This window comes from Trachurus japonicus, chromosome 3, assembly GCF_045865225.1.
Source record: "Trachurus japonicus isolate A0001 chromosome 3, Traja_1.0".
In the NCBI taxonomy this organism is placed as follows: domain Eukaryota; kingdom Metazoa; phylum Chordata; class Actinopteri; order Carangiformes; family Carangidae; genus Trachurus; species Trachurus japonicus.
Genome location: NC_140909.1, coordinates 13963610 through 13983368, shown reverse-complemented (window position 1 = coordinate 13983368; position 19759 = coordinate 13963610). Strand labels below are relative to the sequence as shown.

General features: G+C 43.7%; 1 protein-coding gene across 17 annotated transcripts in view; it reads right to left on the bottom strand.

The window, feature by feature from the left end:
- Positions 1–19437, bottom strand: part of pax6b (paired box 6b) — a 35063-nt gene extending 15626 nt beyond the window's left edge. For 4 of the 17 annotated variants that reach the window (XM_085763054.1, XM_085763105.1, XM_085763087.1 and 1 more), the window contains exons 1-2: positions 6636–6864; positions 414–606 (exon numbers count right to left, since the gene is read on the bottom strand). In XM_085763054.1, coding sequence (XP_085619180.1) covers positions 414–426 — 13 coding nt within the window. In that variant the 5' untranslated portion in view covers positions 427–606; positions 6636–6864. Of the gene's footprint in view, positions 1–413; positions 753–823; positions 977–6635; positions 6865–17248; positions 17736–19400 lie in introns of those variants that run through there. The other 13 variants (XM_085763160.1, XM_085763187.1, XM_085763154.1 and 10 more) reach the window with 9 other exon arrangements.
- Positions 19438–19759: the final 322 nt, after the last annotated feature.

Below are 19759 nucleotides of genomic sequence, written 5' to 3'. Positions count from 1 at the left end.
TTTTTTGTAGAAGGCGCTTGGGTGACTCGCCTGCATGAATCAATCTGACACCTTTCCTCAACGGGTCATTGCGCCCCATTCTCCACGATGATCACTGTCCTGGCCCAACGTGACTTTTTACTCTTTGCTGTCATAAATAAGCGGTAAGCTATCCGTAGGGCCTAAACACAACAACACAATCGAGCAGATAAAACAGACAGAGACGCTAAAGGCTGTTCGCACTTCTCACAGAGTCCAGTCAGGAGACAGGCTGCACAGTCCAAACGATAAAACACCTACAACCTCACCACTGAGCCTCAACATACAGCTAATAATAATAGTGATAATAATAATTATTATAATAATAAAAAAAATAATTATTATTGCATTTTATAATTTAATAACACAGACAAAGTTTTGGTTCAGGATCTCACCTTTTTGGGGCATCCTGCTTCGTTGTCAAAGTCCTTGGCAAACTGCAGGCTACAGCCTAGTTCTCCACACCACAGAAAAAAAAATGTAAAAAAATAAAAATAAAAGGCTGACCAGGATCAGTCTCTCTCGGGAAGTTTTAGAAGAGGAAAAATTAGTTTCCAGTGGTCTTCGGCGGAGACGGAGGGGATATCCCTGCGAAGGAGACAGAGATTGACAGTGAACTCAGATGTCAGGACGCACGGAGTTCGGCGAGGATGTGCGCTGGCGTGTGAGAGAGCGAATGAGAGAGTCGGAAAGAGAGAGAGTGGGGAAGAGAGAGAGAGAAAGAGAGAGAGAGAGAGGGAGGGGAGGGGCAGAGTGGTGGTGGTGGTGGTGGTAGAAGGAGGTGGGGGTAAGAGAATGAGCACACCTATGCTGATTGGTGATGGAACAAGTGTATTAATGTATGTGTTCCTGGTCTGCTGTGTGCGCCTCGCCTCCCTCCGCCGCTCTTCACTGGCCCATTAGCGCGACCCGACCTCTGTCATCATCCCCCATATAAACACTTCCCCCTGCACCACAGCCAAAGCGGGAAACGGGGCCGAGCCACAGCGAGAGAGAGAGAGAGAGAAAGAGAGGGAGAGAGAGAAGGGGGGGTAGAGAGAGAGAGAGAGGGAGAGAGCTTCGTCTTCCCAACCCACTAATCAGCCCACGCATGCAAATACCCTGCGCTCACTTGCTGAATATTGCCCTATTGCAGAGCAACTGCCTCGGAAATGCCCCATTGGACGGGAAGCTCTATTCTTCCAGGCTTGAATTGGGTCCGCGCAGGGAATCTCAGGCATGTTCAGCAGCTCCAACCCGGGGCTAGAGCAGCAGCAGCAGCCCGGGCGGCCAGAGAGGCTGACGGAAAGTATAGCAGCGCTGCCTGCACGTGAACACTGGAGCTCCTAACATCAAATTAAAATTACAAAAGAGCTGCAGCCTTTTATGAAACAACCGAGGCTCTACAGATAGATAGCCTGCATGGCGTTAATGTGATGGAGTGGTACTGGTGGAAAAAAAAAAAGAAAAAAGTTTGGGGACATGGTGCACAATGTCACTTCTGTTTGTGTTTGTTTGTTTGTTTGTTTGTTTGTTTGTTTGTTTTTTTGGGGGGGTGGGGGTGGGGGGTTCTGCATCCACATGTCAGATGGAGACCTGCACTGATAGAGCTGGCGTAACACACTATGTTCAAATAACTTGCACCAGTTCAAAGCACAACTTCAACCATCTTAACAGATTAATTGAATCTTATTGCAGCAAAGTCATTAAGAATTATTACAATTGTATTCATGATTAAGAAAAAGTGGCTGTGGAGTACTATTGAGGATATAACTCCAGTGGATAGAAAGTTGGGGAAAGTTTTTAATATTATTATTTTGAGTTAAAAGCTCCAAATGGGAGCAAATAGACTTTTGAAAAAGCTTTTACATTTAAATGTGTCACGGCCTTTCCTCACTAACAACAACCTGAAACGTCCACCACGTGCTTTTGTTGATTCTTTTGGGTATCACCTTCCCCTGAATAGCCTTCTCCCTCCTGTCAACAAGAACACCATGCGTAAAGAGCGCAGCCTTTAGGGCAAGCTCGGCTGCTTTTTATGGACACATTTGCGAGGCACGGCGACGTCACTCCTGCGACCTGACAGCAAATAGCACGCGTAAATAAAGTAAAGCAAATGACTGTGTAGCCATGGCCACACGCTCCCAAACTGCGCTGGTTGAATGACTGGCTATTAACGCACACCTCAACGCACCCAAAAGCAACCCCTCTGCGCCCGCGTTTGAGCATACACCCGGACACTCTGGGCAGCACCAGCCTCAGCACTGAGGAGCCCCGCCGCTCGCTCCTAAAGGGAGGAGAACCGAGGGGAAGAGAATGAGGTTTGTATGGAAGTGGAAGCCAAACTAAAGCAGAAAAGGGGGTGCATGAAAGGGCAAAGAGAGGGAGGAGAGGAGAGGAGAGAGAGGGACAAGCATAAGCAGGGGGAGGGGAGAGAAATTACTTTTTTTTGGGAGGGAGGGGGGCATGAAATGAAGTCATGGAGGCCTACACTTGACTTTCTTTGACATGTGAAAAAGTAGGAGAAGTCAGAGCTCATCAATAAAACACTTCGGAGGTGAAAGAGGGCTCCCTAACAACCATCGCATTCCTGACTATGGGTTCAATGAGTAGACAAACGACGCTGCCAGAGAGGGAGAGGGAGAGAGAGAGAGGTGGGGAGGAAGAGGGGGAGAGAGAGAGAGAGGGAGAGGGAGCGAGAGGGACTGCCCTGCTTGAATGGGGCCCTCAGTGGGCCGGCGAGATAATGAGCTGAGAGGACCGGCTCAAACTGTCACCGAGGGTCCCGCGGTGAGGAACAACACTTTGGCCAATACTCCTTCATCAAACAACCCGTAAACTAAACGAGCACATTCATCTGTTTCTCCTTCCTGCATTGTTTCTACTCACTTAGACTGGTGGCTCAGCCTATACGCCTACCATGAATGGACACAGCTTATATCAGCTAAAGGGTGAGGGGGGGGGAGGGAGGAAGGAGTGAGAGGGGGGTTCCCCCAAACATTTTCACGTCAAGGACCCCTCTATTAGACATGCATTAGACCACAAACACCCCCCACCCCACCCCAACACCAAGTCACCCCACCCGGACAGGAGTTTTGCGCGATGAGGGAACCTGGTCATGTTTTTTTTTTTTTTTTTTTTAACTGCTGCACTTCATTGTTATGATTGTGTAAAAATCAACTTTATCAGAATCATGTCATTATTGGTTTAATCTGAAACTGAGCCGAAGTTGGGAGTCAAAGTGTAAACACAGAAGGCAACAACAGACCATGCGCGGACCCCGAAGAGGAGTCTGAACTTCTGCACTGTTTACTAAACTCGTGCGTCCTCGTGTCGGTCAGCCATAGTGAGCACATGGAGCTTGGACAGCTGCATGTTGTGACATCAGTTCAGGGCACAGCCACTGGGTTTCAGTCGCAAGTAATAGATTTTTTTTTTAATAATTCAAAGTTGGGATTTTAACACAATATCTAGACCGAAATAATATTTGATATGACCTCTGCTCTGGAGCTAAACCCTCACATACAAACTTTAACTATATATTTAAAATGCGTATTTCTGGAGTTTCTATAACCTGCCTTTGTAGTGCAAATGTTCTCACTTGTCACAGACTGCAGCTGTCAAAAATTCACACCACTAACCTGCCTTTCGCTGAAAGACAGATTCCCCGATGAGTGTGTCAAGTAGTTTTCTTTGGAAACAATACCTCCAGTAGGTTATTGATTTCTTTGGTTAAGCTGTAAATCCGCTCCAAGAGCTAATTCGTTGTCTCCACTCTCAAGAGATTTCTGGAGTTTTTTTTTTCCTCCTACAACCTTTACTCCCATGCCAAGTAGGCCTATACTGCATCAGCAGCAGCTCGCTGTCCACCAGGCTGCTGGACCTATATATTTCCTATACATTTTGTTGTTGTGCTTTTGTTTTGGTAGATAGCCTGGATTGCTGTAGAGGTCTGTGAAAAAAACGGGATATGCTCATGTTGGGAAAGCAATTAGCCCAATTCGGATTAGCAGCAACTAATGTCATAGGCCTTGAAAAGAAAAGCCTAATCTGGTCGCTATTTTCCCCTGAGCCTGAGGCAATGTGGTATTTGTACCCCTGTAGAAACTTTTAAATACAAAAAAGAAAGGAAGGAGGGAGCGAAGAGAAAACATAAGGGGAGGGAGCTGCAGTGAAAAACAGTGGCATTGTTTTTTTGGATAGGCAGAGGGGATGTAGTGGAGGGGAAACCCATCTAATTTATGGCTTTTACTTGGGATTACAGTTCACCCTTTACAGGCTGGGGGAAATCTCTATCAGATAAAAAGAAGAAATACAACTACTGGCAGTTTCAGTTAGTCATCATTTTCCCTGAAACGTTGTTCATATATTTTAAAAATTAATTAATTTTGTTGACCTCAACAAGTTAATTAATTAAAATGTATTGTTATTTTATTTATGAATTGTCTAGATGATGTGGTGCTCCCCAGTGGTGATAGTTGACTCACCCTTTATTTATCAAAACATTTTCAGAATTACTGGGAGACTATTGTTGTTGCATGATAAAAAATAAAAAATAAATATCCCTCTGATTTATTTAAAAAATATCTGAGCATATATTGATCTTTATAACTGATGAAGATACATCTTTTTTGTTGTTGTTTTTCTTTTCTTTGACAGAAGGCGTGCGTTACTTATTCCCCATCTTATATAATATACATTTGATAATAACAAATATTATTTTGATAATTATTTATAGTAAAATTAAAAGTTTTTTGATAATATTGTTGCCAATACTATGAAGATTATTAGAATTTTAAAAAAAATCTAATTGAGGTTCCAAAAATATATTTTTTAAATGTTTCATTTTGAGTTATCTTTTAAAAAGACAAATTGAAAATATGTAACCTTTTAATATAGTTATTGTTATTAATTATTATAAGATTATTAGGGCTGTGTGTTTATTTTGTGATCACAATGATCACCACAAACGTCGACCTACATGTTGACCTGTCATTCATCAAACAGCCTCGTTTGTCACCTCTTCTTTTATAGAGATTCATGAGGACATCGCTGGCTGTTGTACATAAATTATCAGCACTTTTACATTGTGTGATCACTTTTTAATCAACCGTAATTAAACAATCACATGTGCCTTAGACTTTTGTCACTAATGCGTTATTCATTTAAGGCGAGCTGCACATGGAGCGCGACCCGGAACAGAGGCTGTGTTAACGTGGAGACATTTCTTAGCACGTGAAGTGGATGTAAGGAAACATATAGCTCCATCATGACGGTGATAAATCCATGTTGTCTCTTCAACAGGGAAAGAATATGATGTTTGCAGATGGTGCTCAAGTCTGTTTGGTCCAAAGGCCTAACAGGCTCCAACCTGCTTTACAAAATAAAAGTCCATCAAAATAAAAACCCTATGAACTGCATTTTCAAATGAGCGATGCTGGAGCCTGCTCCACCTGAGCGAGGTGTAGGCTGTGTAGATGTAGTTTTGAATCGATTATAGCTCAACCCGGTGTTGGAAGTCAGTCTGGAGACCAGAAAAGGGGCTGAGGGTTTCTTAGGTGTGCAGCCCATCAGAAGCACTCTCCTGGCAAAAGGCTGAAGGCTGGGATAAACACCGGGGCTAATGGTGTCACAGCGCTGCTCGGCGAGCGTGACAGAGAGCAACACTGGATCCAAACATACAGGAGCCCGTATGAGGCACCCAGCGTCTCCCAGCCACTGATTGGAGGTCAGATTGATTCTGGGGATTTTTTTTTTTTTTTTTTTTTTTAGATTATCACAAAATACCCTAATAAAAACATAAAGACTTAAAATATACGAGTAAAACTACTAGGCCCAGGCCTTTTGACAGAGCAAAACTCATCTGAAAACCCTCAAGGCACGCATGTCATGTCCCATCCACGCTCAGTTAACAGCTACAGGAAAGTTTGACACACTCTAGTTTGGGCTACAACACGACCAATGACCCAATGGATTGAACATTTGAAACAATACAAGTTGTTTCTCCGGGAAAAAAATAATTTAACAAAATAAAATGTAAAAAAATCACACGTGAATGGGGACGCGCGGCTTGGTCAGTCCACTCACTGATGGACAGCGTCATTTCCAGCGCGCTGATGGATCGAGGTGAAGCCGGACAGATCCCATGCGCATTTAATTTACTGTACAGGTCTGAAGCCCTTAATTTCCCCTGCGTAAAGATCACAATAATAGGCGCTTTTAAGAGGTGTGACGTGCACTTAATTCCTCAGCGAAGATCGCTAATTACACGCTGTAGCCGATGTATATGTGAAAGTGTCTGTGTGTGTTTGTGTGTGATAGATGACAGCAGAAACAAAGTCAGCACCCCGTGTTCCAACTTCGTGTGGGTGAATAGGATACACCTCCTGGGAAAACGTTCAAACACTTCTGTAAATTTTCCCTGACTTTAACCAGTGCATCCGGTTTACAAAACAATCTGCACGCGCACTCAACTTTCTGCTTGAAAATGTCCTCGTGCACCTTTTAAGCGGTTGAGGACATTTGGCAAATGGTCGTTTTTAAATAATCTCAGATGAATGATTTCCAGAAAATCTGACTTTTAAAATATTAAAAAAGAGAGTGTTGTTAAAAATATATATATTATAGTCCGTCCAAACTCACCGAATGAAAGACAGCAGACGTGCGTGTGTGTGACCAGTATCCTGTGCGCATAAATTCGCTTCTTCCCTCCCTTGGATCGCTCCTCCGCGCCACGGCGACAGAAACTTATAGGTCCCGATTAAAATCTATCTACCTTTGGATCCGTCGTGGAGTTGAAATGTCAATGAGAGTCGGGGAAAAAAATCTGCGGCTCTTACCAGCAACTCTCCCTTCGGCATCAGCCTCAAGTTGGCAGTGATTGGCTGGAGCGACGGGCCGACGTCATACCTTGGACAGGACACGGCACAGAACTGGGAAGTGCACAAGGTAGCCTACATGTGGAGCGCACCGGCCTGTTTACTGTCCCAGTAAAGTGTGTCTGCTGTGTGCAGGGGCTGACAGCTAACAGCTCACTCTGCGGGAGACACCTCCTGCTTTGTTTTTACCTTTATTCTATCTGATTCTATTTGATTTTAAATCTTGACTATTTCATTTGATTTTGCTACTTTTTTTTTTTTCTTCATTCATATCTACTCCGCTGTCCCCTGACGCGTCGAACCGTCTCAAATTTCCACAGACGGACAACTTAGTTCTCCACTCCTGGATATTTTAGACTGAGTTAGTGTTTTTGCTTCGTTCATATTAATAGATTAAGGAGCTGCAGCTCTGCAGGAATTCAACGAATTAGCTCAAGAGCACTTCTACAAGAGATGCTTTTGGGGTTGGAGAGTTTGATTCCAAACAGCCAAACTCTTCAAATTAAAAGGACAATTTCCTTAAGGAAGAAAACATGTTCCAAGTGGGTTTCTAGAATAAAAGTCACGCATGTGAGGAGTTTCTCTGAGCTCATCCTAAAACTGAACCGAGTCTTACTGAAACACACATTTTATTTGATGTAAACAACACGCGCAAAGGACCATAGGCTATTGCCTGGTAGTTTTTTCTTCCAATATAGGCCTATCATATTAACATTTCCAAGATATTCTTCATCTAACTTCAAATGGGAAAAGACCATCACCAGCTTCAACAACAAGAAGGGATTCAGCCACAGAGGCATTGTGATACGAGCGGGTACAGTTGTTGTGTTTTTAAATTTGTGCGTGCTCGGCGTGCAACAGGTGTGCACAAACCAGGTGCAGGCAAGTCCCATTCAAAGGATATGAAAAATCGTTAGGGCTGTATAGGCCTGATCCCAGGTCCTGGTGTTGTACAGGACATTGTGGCACAGTTATTTTATGTATCATGGATTCAAAAATGTTGCCATGAACATGAATTCTATTTATAGACCTTTCACTGTTTGAGTCTGTGCTGGAAACGTTTTTTATTTCTACAGCCCTATAAAGTTGTCATCCGCTACTCGTAATGGGGCTTCAGCTTCCCTTTCACTGGTGCAGGCTAAAAGCCTCAAATCCTATTTCACAACCTCTGATGTTTGTGTCAATTTGAACAAGACGGTGAGTAAATGGGCAACCGCGCCGCCGCTTGTCTCCCAGGAAGAGACCGGGGCAGCGCAGGTACGGGCCAGTCAGGACTGGCTGTGTTTGGGCCATTATTTGGAGGAACAGCCATTAAGAGGCCTTGATACTGTGCAACGCAGCAGGGTGCTCGACATCCGCGCTGGAAACCGCACGGCTTGGGTCCCTGCTTATCAGGCTGTCAATAAAACGAGATGGGATACAGCGGTCGAGCCAGGTGCTCCCTTTCCCTTCCCACACAGCCCCACTCTCCAGAAACAGATCAGGCGTAAACGCAAATCTGTCCAGCCGGTTTTCCCTCTGCCGTCACCACGCTGCTGCTGCACAACGCCACCTCTCTCCCTCTCTCTCTACCCCCCCCCCCCCCCTCTCTCTCTCCCTCCCTAACACAGACTCTCTCTCTCTCACAGACTAAATCACACTGACACTTTCTGATTTTTCAAACTATTTTTGCAACTTTACAAATATCTGCCAACATTTGCATCTAATCCTACTCTTCACCGCTATTGCACATTTAGAGCCCCCACCCCACATGCATCTCAACATCTAGCATCTTGCATGCTGGTGTGGGTGTAAACAGGCCTGCGTGGACAACATGTGTTCAAACTTTTACATAGCTACAGGTCTATAGGAGAGCAGCCCCCTGCACTGCATACGAGGTCCCCTTTGGGGGGGTGGAGGGTAGTTGTGGGGGGTGGTGGGGGGGCGGTTGGTGGTGGTGCATGGTGGAAATGCCAATCTCTCGCTCCTCTCTGACTGATCAAATTTAAAACAAATTGTGTAATGATCGACCTCCCCTCTCTAGCCATGCAGAACATTATGCTGCCATAGCCTACGCCTCATGAGCTTATTGTTTACTGCCGCTGTAGCAGACAGAGAAAAATGTCCAGGGGACCGAGCACGTTACCAGAAAGCAGAGGGTGCACGCGGGGTTGACGCTGCGTTCACAGGCGGTTATTTCATCCATCTAAACTAGGATTAATTGCAAGGAAGACGCGGAGGTAAGTTCTCTCTGAAGTTCAAGTTTAGACGTGAAACAGGCCCGGTACTTTTGACTGAAACTTTTCAATGTGCATAAAGTTAATTGGTAATCGTTTTAATTGTACATTCAGAGCTATTGGAGGGAGCGTGAACAAAACCTGATGAGTTTAGATTCGTCTAAAATTATAAAGAGAGGCCAGAGTTTGTCAAATTGGAGGCTGATCTGTCAGGGAGGGGGTAAAATAGCCAGGCCTGCTCCTGCTGACTCTGCCACTCAAACAGCAGGCATGTAGTGAGCAGAAATGTTTAGATTGGTCATCTGATATTTTCAATTTAACATACAGTGTCCAAAGGTAATATAGCCTAATTACCCCTGCACACACACAACCCATGCTAAACGCGCCCGCGCGCACACACACACACGCACAGCAGACACACTCTCCTCGTCTCTCTCTCTCTCTCCCTCTCTCTCCCCCTGTGTGAAATGTTTTAATAAGCCCTACACGCTCTGTGTGCAGAGTTTGATTTGTTTTCTCTCCATGCTCCCCGGCCCTGGATCGAGACATTAGCCGAATTCCCCCGGGGTGATTGGATGCAATTTGTCCGGAGTAGACAGGCACGTCCTGGATGTTAGGAATTCACTTTGGCTCAACGTGACAAGTCTGACTTCGATCTACAATTGCATCTGAAAGTGCAGCGGGCGGAAAGATCCCATGCCATTAAGTGTTCTTCTCCCTTTCTTTGCAAAATAACAAGATCCTCCATTTGCGCACAAATATTCATAACTATTCAATTTGCGACACCTCTAATCTGCTGCGAGGCCAGAGCGCAGCACTAAATGGGGGCTGTAGCGGCTGTGGTGCACATGGTCAGTCCGGCGAGTCAGACAGCAGAGAGAAAAGTCCAAACGAGGGGATATTGTGCCCTAAATCTATGACCCTTAAAATTAGATTAAAGATTGACAGTGGGCTGGATTTAAAAAAAAAAAAAAAAAAAAAAAAGTAAGACTGACACCTGCCACGCAGGCTACGTCGTGATTGATTCTGATGCTTCGTGCTGGCAACAATAATGCTGCTGTTTTACGCAGGGCTGAGTAGGCGCATTTATCACTCACTTGCCAGGAGTGGCTGAAGTCAGTGTCCGTGTCGCGCTGTGAGCTGACAGGGGAAAATGGGAGCTAACGAGGTTGTCAGATGTCCTGACAAGACAAATGAGAGCTCGTCACTCCCTGCGCTTTAATAACGTTTAATGGAAACGTATTGCACCGTTCAAAATAAAGTGTTACACATACCGGGGTCTGGCGGCGACGCAGTTAATTACGCACGGCGAGGTAAATTACGCATCAGCTAAAGGGTGTTGGCCTGGATTCAGCAGCACCGAAAGAGGATTGTGTCTATGTAACACCTATGATTTGTAGTTCACAGACCAAGTCGACCTTGGACTTTGTGTTCTTACTTTTTAAACGAGTGATTAGGCTTAAGGTGACTAACAAACAATTAAAGTAAAACTGGCTTCTGTTGACTCCAGCGTGCCATGAGCCTGTAGGACTGTGAAGAGCAAATCTTAGCAACAGTTTGTTTGTTTTTTACTTCATCAGAATTAAACAAAAAAAATAGATAAGAAAAATAGACAATCATTTTAATGTTAACCTAATTGACTAACAGACAAAAGAGAGGTCTTCCACATGATCAGATAGATTTAATACAATTCATACTGGTGCTGAGATCTTCAGGAAGCAGTCATAAAAACATATTGGAGCATGTAAACCAGCAAACCAATGTAGCAGCTACTAAAATAATATTGTTTTCCTGACGACATTGGCCCCTGGTATCTAAACCTATGAGACGACGTCCTGCTCTGGGCTTCAGACATATTTTTAAGCACAGATTAACTAGAACTCCTCTCACCTGGCTCACATTGTAGGAGTGTTGTGCTCCCATTGCTCGTGTTTGGGCTGTGATCTTAATGATTTTTTTTCCTTTTTTTTTTTTTTTTTGCGAATCACGTTGAGCGCTGAGGTTGTGCATTCTTCTGTGTAATTCATGGTGTGCGATATAGCCAACACACGGTATGGTAGTTATGGTCATGATGATACATAATCCCCAGGGCAGGGCTGCTGCTTGGCTCAAACTGCACCGTGCTGCTTTAACGCTCCCTCACATTACAATAGAGATATTCTGCCCGCTTCATATCTATTTGATCCATTTCATGATGTCTCATTATTTGTCTAGCTATTTTAAGCAGCTGTGTTTTCCATCTGCTCTAACTTTCTGTTCTCTTTGTTTACCCACAATTGATTTCTCCGCGCCATTATCAGCTGACACATTGTCACCTGACTCGGTGATAGCCGCGTGGGTAAAGCATTACCTGAGCATCAGCTGAGGCAGTGTGTAGTCCACACTCCCCCCTCACTGTATTATGAATAAAACCACAATATATATTGAATGCCATCTCGAAAAGGTGAGTGGCGTGAATTCATTCAATCCAAAGGATGGCACCGACTCATTACTTTGCATAGGAAGCTCACCTCACCGCGGCGCCACAAAAGCATGGTGAGTGACAGGTGACGGGATGGCATTTGTACTATAAGATGTCATTCTGCCCCTGCTCCTTTCTCTCCAGATGGAGGGGGCGGGTATGCGTGCGCGTAAAATAAATAAATAAATATAGACATCATTTCACTAATGCCATCACCTGGCCTCTGGCACTTTGCTGCGCAGGGTCAGAGAGGCCGGAGCACCTGCTGCAGAGGAGCACAGAGAGATCTGAGGAGAGAGGTAATTATACTGCACACCGCTGCACACATGGCCACTAGATAGATAGATAGATAGATAGATAGATAGATAGATAGATAGATAGATAGATAGATAGATAGATAGATAGATAGATAGATAGATAGATAGATAGATAGATAGATAGATAGATAGATAGATAGATAGATAGATAGATAGATAGGACTTTTCTCGTGCGCAAAACTGCAAAAACATGTTAAAATGCCTGAATAAATGCGCATGTGATGCCAGTAAGAGGCGCAAGCCAGTGGGACCTTCTACAAACAAGCCTATAGCTCCAAGCAAAGAGAGGAGACGGGACATAAAACACCAAATGTGACAAACTCAACGCAGATCTGTGTGATATGTATAAATGGATGCAGCGGCACAAACGCTGTACGTGAACTCACACAGATAACTGGGCTATGTAAAACAACACACACTAAATCAGGCAATAACGACGACAAACCGTCTGGAAAATGGACGCACATAGTGCAGCAAGAAATCACTTCTTCCTCTCCCCTCCCTCCTTCTCTGTGTCTGGATGACAAATCCTATCCTGGAGTAAATATTTTGAGGATAATTGAACTGATTGTTATTTGCAAGTTTCTCTGTCTTGAATATAAAGGCGGCGGCGTGCCTGCTGCACTCATGACTTTCAGACCATTATTCCTAATGTGGCGAATCTTAAGTCGCTAATATGTCATTCTGCAGGATATGTCAGGATGCATTATTGATTTGGCTCTTTATGTGTGTTTGTCCCCCCTGCAAATATTCTTTTTAGCACAGAAAATGTGAGTTAGATTGGGACCCAGAGACTCTCAGAGGCCATCAAAGTGCTCGTCGTTAAAATGTGGCATAAGATAACCTCTTTGGCTGCTTTTAAGAGAACTCACTAAAAGCTCACCAAAACCTGTCGAACTCTAGAGGAAGGGCTTTAAAAAAAAACCAACAACAAAAAAAAACTGGGAAATATCCTGCAGACAGGGAAAGGAAAGCTGTGAAATTAGTGTTTGACAACATGTTTGCCACTGATTCCGGAGACACTTTGTTGTACCTTGAACATATAGATTATTGAGGACTTCTCTGAGAAAAATAAAGATAATTTTCGGGTCACTGCTTCACTATTGATCTTATTCACTCCATCCTTTATAGGCTGGTTATTCAGCAGCACCCCGCTGTGGATACACACTACATTTCGGCCTATACAGTGTTAAGCCCTCATACTGGCTACAGAAAGCCTCTGTATAGACCGCGAAACGTTTCTAAATCTAATCACAAACGAACCGTAATTAGACAAGTAATTACCGGCGTAATTAACAACCTCTTTCTGCTCGCTGTGCTTTGAAATGGACGGGCAGCGAGCTCTGCGCTTTATGGCGCACAGGCAGCAGCAGCGGCAGCGGATAAAGTCTTTATTATTATTGCTGGAAACCCATCTGGTTATAGTCTTGCCCGAGACCTCCTCCCCCCTAATCAAGGTTTTAATTAAAGACGGTTGAGGGCCATGGAGAACATGAAGGCCAGTAATTAAGACTAACATTGGACCCTAACAGATGCAACCCTCCTCCTGCGTTGCTGCAAAAAAAAAAAAAAAGAAAAGAAAAGAGGAAGCTCACAAATCAAACGCGTTCAGTATAGGTTATGCATATTTCAAATAATTCAATAAATAATCATGGTTGATTGGCTGCTGATCATTATACAAGACGTTTAAACAGGGCTCAGCCAGAACAATCTGTTCTTATGCAACTTGCACCATGGTTTAAATAACATATTTTTATGTCAGGCTATAAAAGGTAGTAAACTCTACACAGTCAGGTTAGATGGGTTTATAATTTCCACTCTGTAGGCTATGATACAGTATTTAACCCCTCATCTGAGATCAGACAGACATCCCTATTTACTGAAGGGAGTCGCGGCGGTCTGGGAGTTTGTTTTCATATTTCTGTGACATGTATTGATTTGAGGACAGCTGTGGGGTTTTGTCGCAGGAGAGAGCCCCCGGTCACCCTGCATTAGTGTGATGCCTGCGCACCAGCCCGGCATCTGATCTGAGGGTCCAAACAGGACGGGGGACTCGATGTGATCATCATACACGCACAAGAGTGAAGTTTAAACCGCGCGTAAAAGTTGGTATCGCTTATTTCTTATTCAGTGGCATGCGCGCTTGGCCATTATATCACATTAAAAAGAATTATATTCTTAAATGTTGTCCACTGATGTGTCTGCCTGGAGTGAGTTAACACAAGCTCTCAGGGCCAGTTAGAAATAAGAATAATCACATGAATGGCTCAAGGTAAAACAATCATATCATTAACAATAACAGTGGTGAAACCTTTTGAAATATATTTTTTTGCGCAAATGCTGTGCGTAAAAGTGCATCTGGAATAGGCTATCCTGACTGGAGCCTCTAGCTGCTTCTTATAATTCATATAAACCGATCACACGGACCACGTTATACAAAATACATCAAAACTGTGACATGTGCGGTTATGAATATTCATCGCATTTGCTTCAGTCAGTCCCCACTCATCCCCTCTCGCTGCTACGCACGCACGCACGCACGCCCACACATGCACGCACGCACGCAGCCCCAACGCACACGCGCGCTCACACACCTCCTCCATATAAGTTGCACGGTGAAAGTTAAGATTTTGCCCCTCTTCAGATGGGCAAGCAGATGGGCGGATTTTTAGCCAAAAACCCCCGCAAAGTTCCCTGCCTGCTCAGCCACCACTGGAGAGGGGCCTACAAGGAGGCTGCACTTTGGCTTCTCGACCTCGCCACATCTCCTTGAACAAATGGCAGAGCTGAAAGCGAGTCAAGATTCAGACCTGGGAGAGGCAGCCTTATAAACGACGGAGGGAGGATGTGATTATGAGGTGCCAAAATAAGAGTCAGCCACCACTCCACCTATCTCCTCCTATACGAGCGCGCCAACATGCACATCAGCTCCGCAGAACTAAATAGTTCTGATGCAGAGACTTTAAGTGCGTTAATTCCTTAAACTCCTGCAGTATAGCTTTGACCTATAGTTACCGGATTTAAGGTTATAACGTGCCGCTGTGTTATAGCTTCATATTGCTTACTTATATTGTTATTCATGATTCAACCTGAACCACAGAGTCATCTTTGCCTGCTTGGTGCGTGGGACAGGATTTTAATTAACAGGTCATCATGGATGACCTTTTATTGCGAACCTTCACAATAAAAGCAACAAAAAAGAGTTCAAATCAAGTACGGCTGAAGTTCTTGATGCAAAGCATAACCACAGCGTTACAAAACCATCTTCAGATGATAGGAAGCAGGAGAGAGAGGGGGAGTGAGTGAGAGAGAGGCGCTCCATCATCGCCACTTGTGGAGCTTTTCTGCCCCCTAGCGCCCAACTCAACTACTGATCAACCAAACAACCCTCACTAACGGTGTTAAGAGTTTAATATCAAATCGCGCTGCTGGGTTGATTCGCACTCTGCTCAACAAAATACTGAAAACTGTTTGAATCTGATGTTTTGCATAGAGATTGTCTCAGGGGTCTACCAAAGGCTTCAGTTCTGGTTTTAATTCCATAATAAAAGTAAATGAAAATATGAAGGTTTTGCTCTTTCATGTGCGTTTGGCATCATGTGAACGAGGGTGAGAAGGTGAAGTTTTATTGCCATCTGCATCTACTGTGATGTTGTCATATAGTTCCTAGAAATAAACTCCTCAACAAAAGGATCCTTTCACTGTTGACTCATTAAATTAATTGAGTTTCTAATCAAAGAAAAAACAAAAACAATTAACGATATCTCCTTATGAGAGATGTGGTTTTCATATTCACCATAAATCAGGACAAACAAGGTGTGACAACAAATGGCACTTTTCAAATACCACAACTGATCTGATCATATGATTTATCCAGTGTTCTCTGTGTTACACATTGGAGCTATCAAATAAAACGATTTTTATGAGATTATGCAAATATCAACATGTTAATAGCTCCTGACACTTATTGATGTTTTTACAGTCACGGTCACATATTGTTCATCGATGCAGTTAATGTATGTATGTATGTAGTTTCCTGGTATGTCAATAGAAATGACTTCCCATATCGCTGAGTTTATGTTGGCAGGCTACATCCATCCACTTATCATGCTTCTAATTTCCAATTATTGGTGATGTCTGACATATTATCATTAATATTAATACAATAAAACATGTAGATACTTAAATAAAACTTTTTTACAGTAATGAATCCATTATGGTTATTTTGAGCCTCATAGGAAAGAAAAAGAAGACAAACTTGTGTGTGTCAACAGTCTTTAACTACACTTAAAAACATTTCTGTGTTAGGCTTATCACCCAGCTAGTGAAATGTCTGAATCATTATTTTCATGATCCATGAAATAACAAACTCACTTTAGAGAACATTAATATATAACTAGTGTAAATAATAACTATTAGTCTTTAAATATAAATTTAAATACACATAAAGGTTGCCATTTTCAAAACAGGGCCAAAGCAAAACACAGAAAAAAGTTTTAGAGCATTAAGCCTTATCACTAAGTAAAGAGTCATTAAACAGACTGCAGTGTTTCAGTCAGAGACATAATGCAACAGAGCTTCTTATCTATTCTTACCATCTCTTAATACTTAATTCTTTACAATCTTAGATTACAAATTCCCATTTCTGCAAACATGTAATTGATTTCCCCTTTAATGTGTACGTTACATTTTGCCGCAGAGCTGTAACTAACCCACCTTTGCCTTTATATCACTGGTTACAGGAGAGCAGCTCTCTGAATCTCTCTGGTCCAGGTACACAAGGAGTAAACAGGCAATTATCCTTAATATCCCAGTAATGTTAAAAGAATGACGCTCAATTTTCCATTTGGTTGCTTGGAGAGAAATGTCAAAGGTATTGGATTGAGACCATTGTTTTAATCATTAAGGACGCACGGTGAAGGTTGATGAAGAAGTATTACAGCTTTGCTGCTCAATGCATAATTTAGCCTATTGATCAGGTGGGCCTGGAGCTCATATACAGCCAATATACGGGCTTCTTTGATAATTTTCCGACTCTTCCAGACATTTGAATACATATATATCATATAGTTCGACGTTTGATTATTGATATTTTAGCTTAGGAAATAACCGTGGCATCCATAATAGACGCACACACACAAATTCCCCTCAGTGTGCTGCAGTATTTTGTCTTGTAATGGAAATGTGTTTCCCTTAGAGGATCTCTGTCTCTCCCTCTCTCCCTCTCTCTCTCCCTTTCTCTCTCTTTCTCTATGCATGGAGGGTGGCTGGCATTTACTTGACAATTTCTGCCTTTAAGTGCAGGCTTTAAGTGCAGTGTTTTTATCTACACCTAAGATAGCTACGGACCAGGACAATTTAACAGGCAATTTAACTGACCGTGTGTTAGTGAAGCTGTCTGAGTCCCACTCTCTGCCAGAGCGCCATGGCATGATGGATGTAGGCAGTCTGGGCTAGGTGAAGAGACACACACACACACAGAGACACACACACAATCCCGTTGAATACACAGATATACGGGGGATACACAGACACACCGCCCTGCCATATTTTCCCAATACAAACGCATATGGGCCTATCCACAGCCAACCCCCTTCCATTAAGTCAACATCTTGTGCTGGCGGTTGGAACAGTGCGGGGCTGGAGTCAGGTCGTCCAAATCCGTCAGTAAGAGGAGGCAGAGGCGTTTGTCATCCTCCTCTCTGGGCACCATCCTCCTGGAAGAGAGACAGGGGGGACAGAGGGTGGTGGAGCTACGTAGCATCTGGCTCTGGTAGCTCCAGCTGCAGGGAGAGAAGGGGACAGGAGCCACTCTGCAGCCCAGGGGGAGACACTGTTTCCGCAGCCAAAACTGATCCACCATCTCCTGGATGGAGGAATGGAGAAGCAAGTCTGTAAAGAGTGTTTGTGGGCGTTATTGATAACCTAAAAGAGTAGGAGAGTAAGTTGTAGCGCGGAAAACACTAATATATAGTTGGTTTTTTTGTTTCTTCTGTTGCTGCGTTTCAATTATCATGCCAATTTCTCATAGAACTGACATTGATCTCTTGATGCTTTGCTCTGAGAAGAATTAGGGTCATTAGACTACAGAGATAAACCTCTTTACATCACATGGCATTAAGGTCTTTGTGGCAGCAGTACAAAAGAGTCCTCTGCCACAGAAAAACCCTGCAGCAACAGCACAAAGGCTGGAAACGGCATTCGTGGCGTACATGCACACACACTTGTGCGGGGCAGTCTCCCTCAAACATGCCACAATGCAGGGAAGGTGTAAAGAAAGTATTGTAATGCCAACTGACTACAATGTTGGACCAGAGGAAAATGTCACCCAAATGATGACCCATAAATCATGGGGCAGAGTCACGCAGCCAAGGCCTAGAGACAGAGTCTTTAGCATGGAGCGTCAGCACACAAAATGATGTTTAGCCAGTGGCAGACATTTAGCACCAGACTCCATCGCCTCTGAGGGAGCTTTGTCACAGATCTATGGATGATTCAGAGCCTGGGGACAGCGTTTAGTATTAGCACTTAATGTCCCGTTGTGTTCTGGGGTTTGTTCTCAGGCGATATAGTTATGCTGATTTAAGGAAGGAGATCAAATTAGATGTTTAGAGGGAGGGGACGAGAAGTCCTCACAGGGGTGAGACATGCATTGTTCTCCTATTGTGAAGTATGACCTTTATGGAGGGGAAGATCTAGGGGGCTGAGGAGCCCCTCTCCTCAATCTGAGATGTCCTCTAGGATTAATTAACCCCATTCTCCCATTAGGCCTCTGGGATTTGCATTTTAGATTGGGAGAAGTCCTGCAGAAGCCTACATGCACTGTTCTGTCTGAACTCTGCCAGGTGTGTCCAAGTCGTTCCTGGAGTGTTTTGGGAAATTTTTCTGCCTTTTATTAGAGGTCTTAGCTTTCAAAAGATGAAAGGAAATGAGGCGTGAAGGATGGGGAATGACGTTCACCAAAGGTCCTGACACTAAACAAAGGATGCTATGGTGCAGGGCCAGTATGTTAGCCGCTACGCAGCTTCATGTTACAATCCCACATCCCATAACTATTTTTTGAGCATCACTATATGATTGAATCCTCAATTTTACTGCCACTTATGACTTTCTATGCCTTATACGGTCAAGAATAATTGTGCGACCAACCACAAACATCTGAGGTAGAGAGAAAACACAAATACACACAGAACATAAACAAAATGATATGAAGACGCTGCTATGGTTAGTCTGAGAAGCTTATGAAATTAGTGGCACAGATCACAAGCATCTGTTTGATGCCACTAATGATGTGTTGAGGAGGCTGCGATGTGCTGTTGTTCTGATCGCCTATAGGTGCACGTCAGTAGCCTATAATGAGATAAATGTCATATTCAGAGAAGAGAAAATCAAATCTACCATTTCCCCCCCTAAAAGCGGACTATTAATGTCAATCATGTGGACGGCCACAGAAAGCCAGAGGCTGCCAGCTCACACAACAAGCACTGGTCCCCACAGTGTCATGATGACGGTCCCCAGACGGTCTACTCACCACAGCTCCAGCTAATCTTCTTTTCATGGTCTTCATTACGACCTGTCAGGACATAAATTGACAGTAAATTGCCATGTTTATTAACACAGCACTAAAAACAGCATCCTTAACCGTTCTGCCCCCCCCCTCCCCCTCATGAAACGTTAACGTTTAACAGTGACCAAGTGGATCAATTAAGCTGTGGCATAAAAGGATGCGGTGCCCAAACAAATCCTCTCGAACACACACACACACACACACACACACACACACACACACACACACACATACATATACACATGCACACAGGGCCTCATATTCACAATTCCACCTTAATATGCCTCCTCAAACATTATGTCCTCTGTTGATGACCCCCTTTG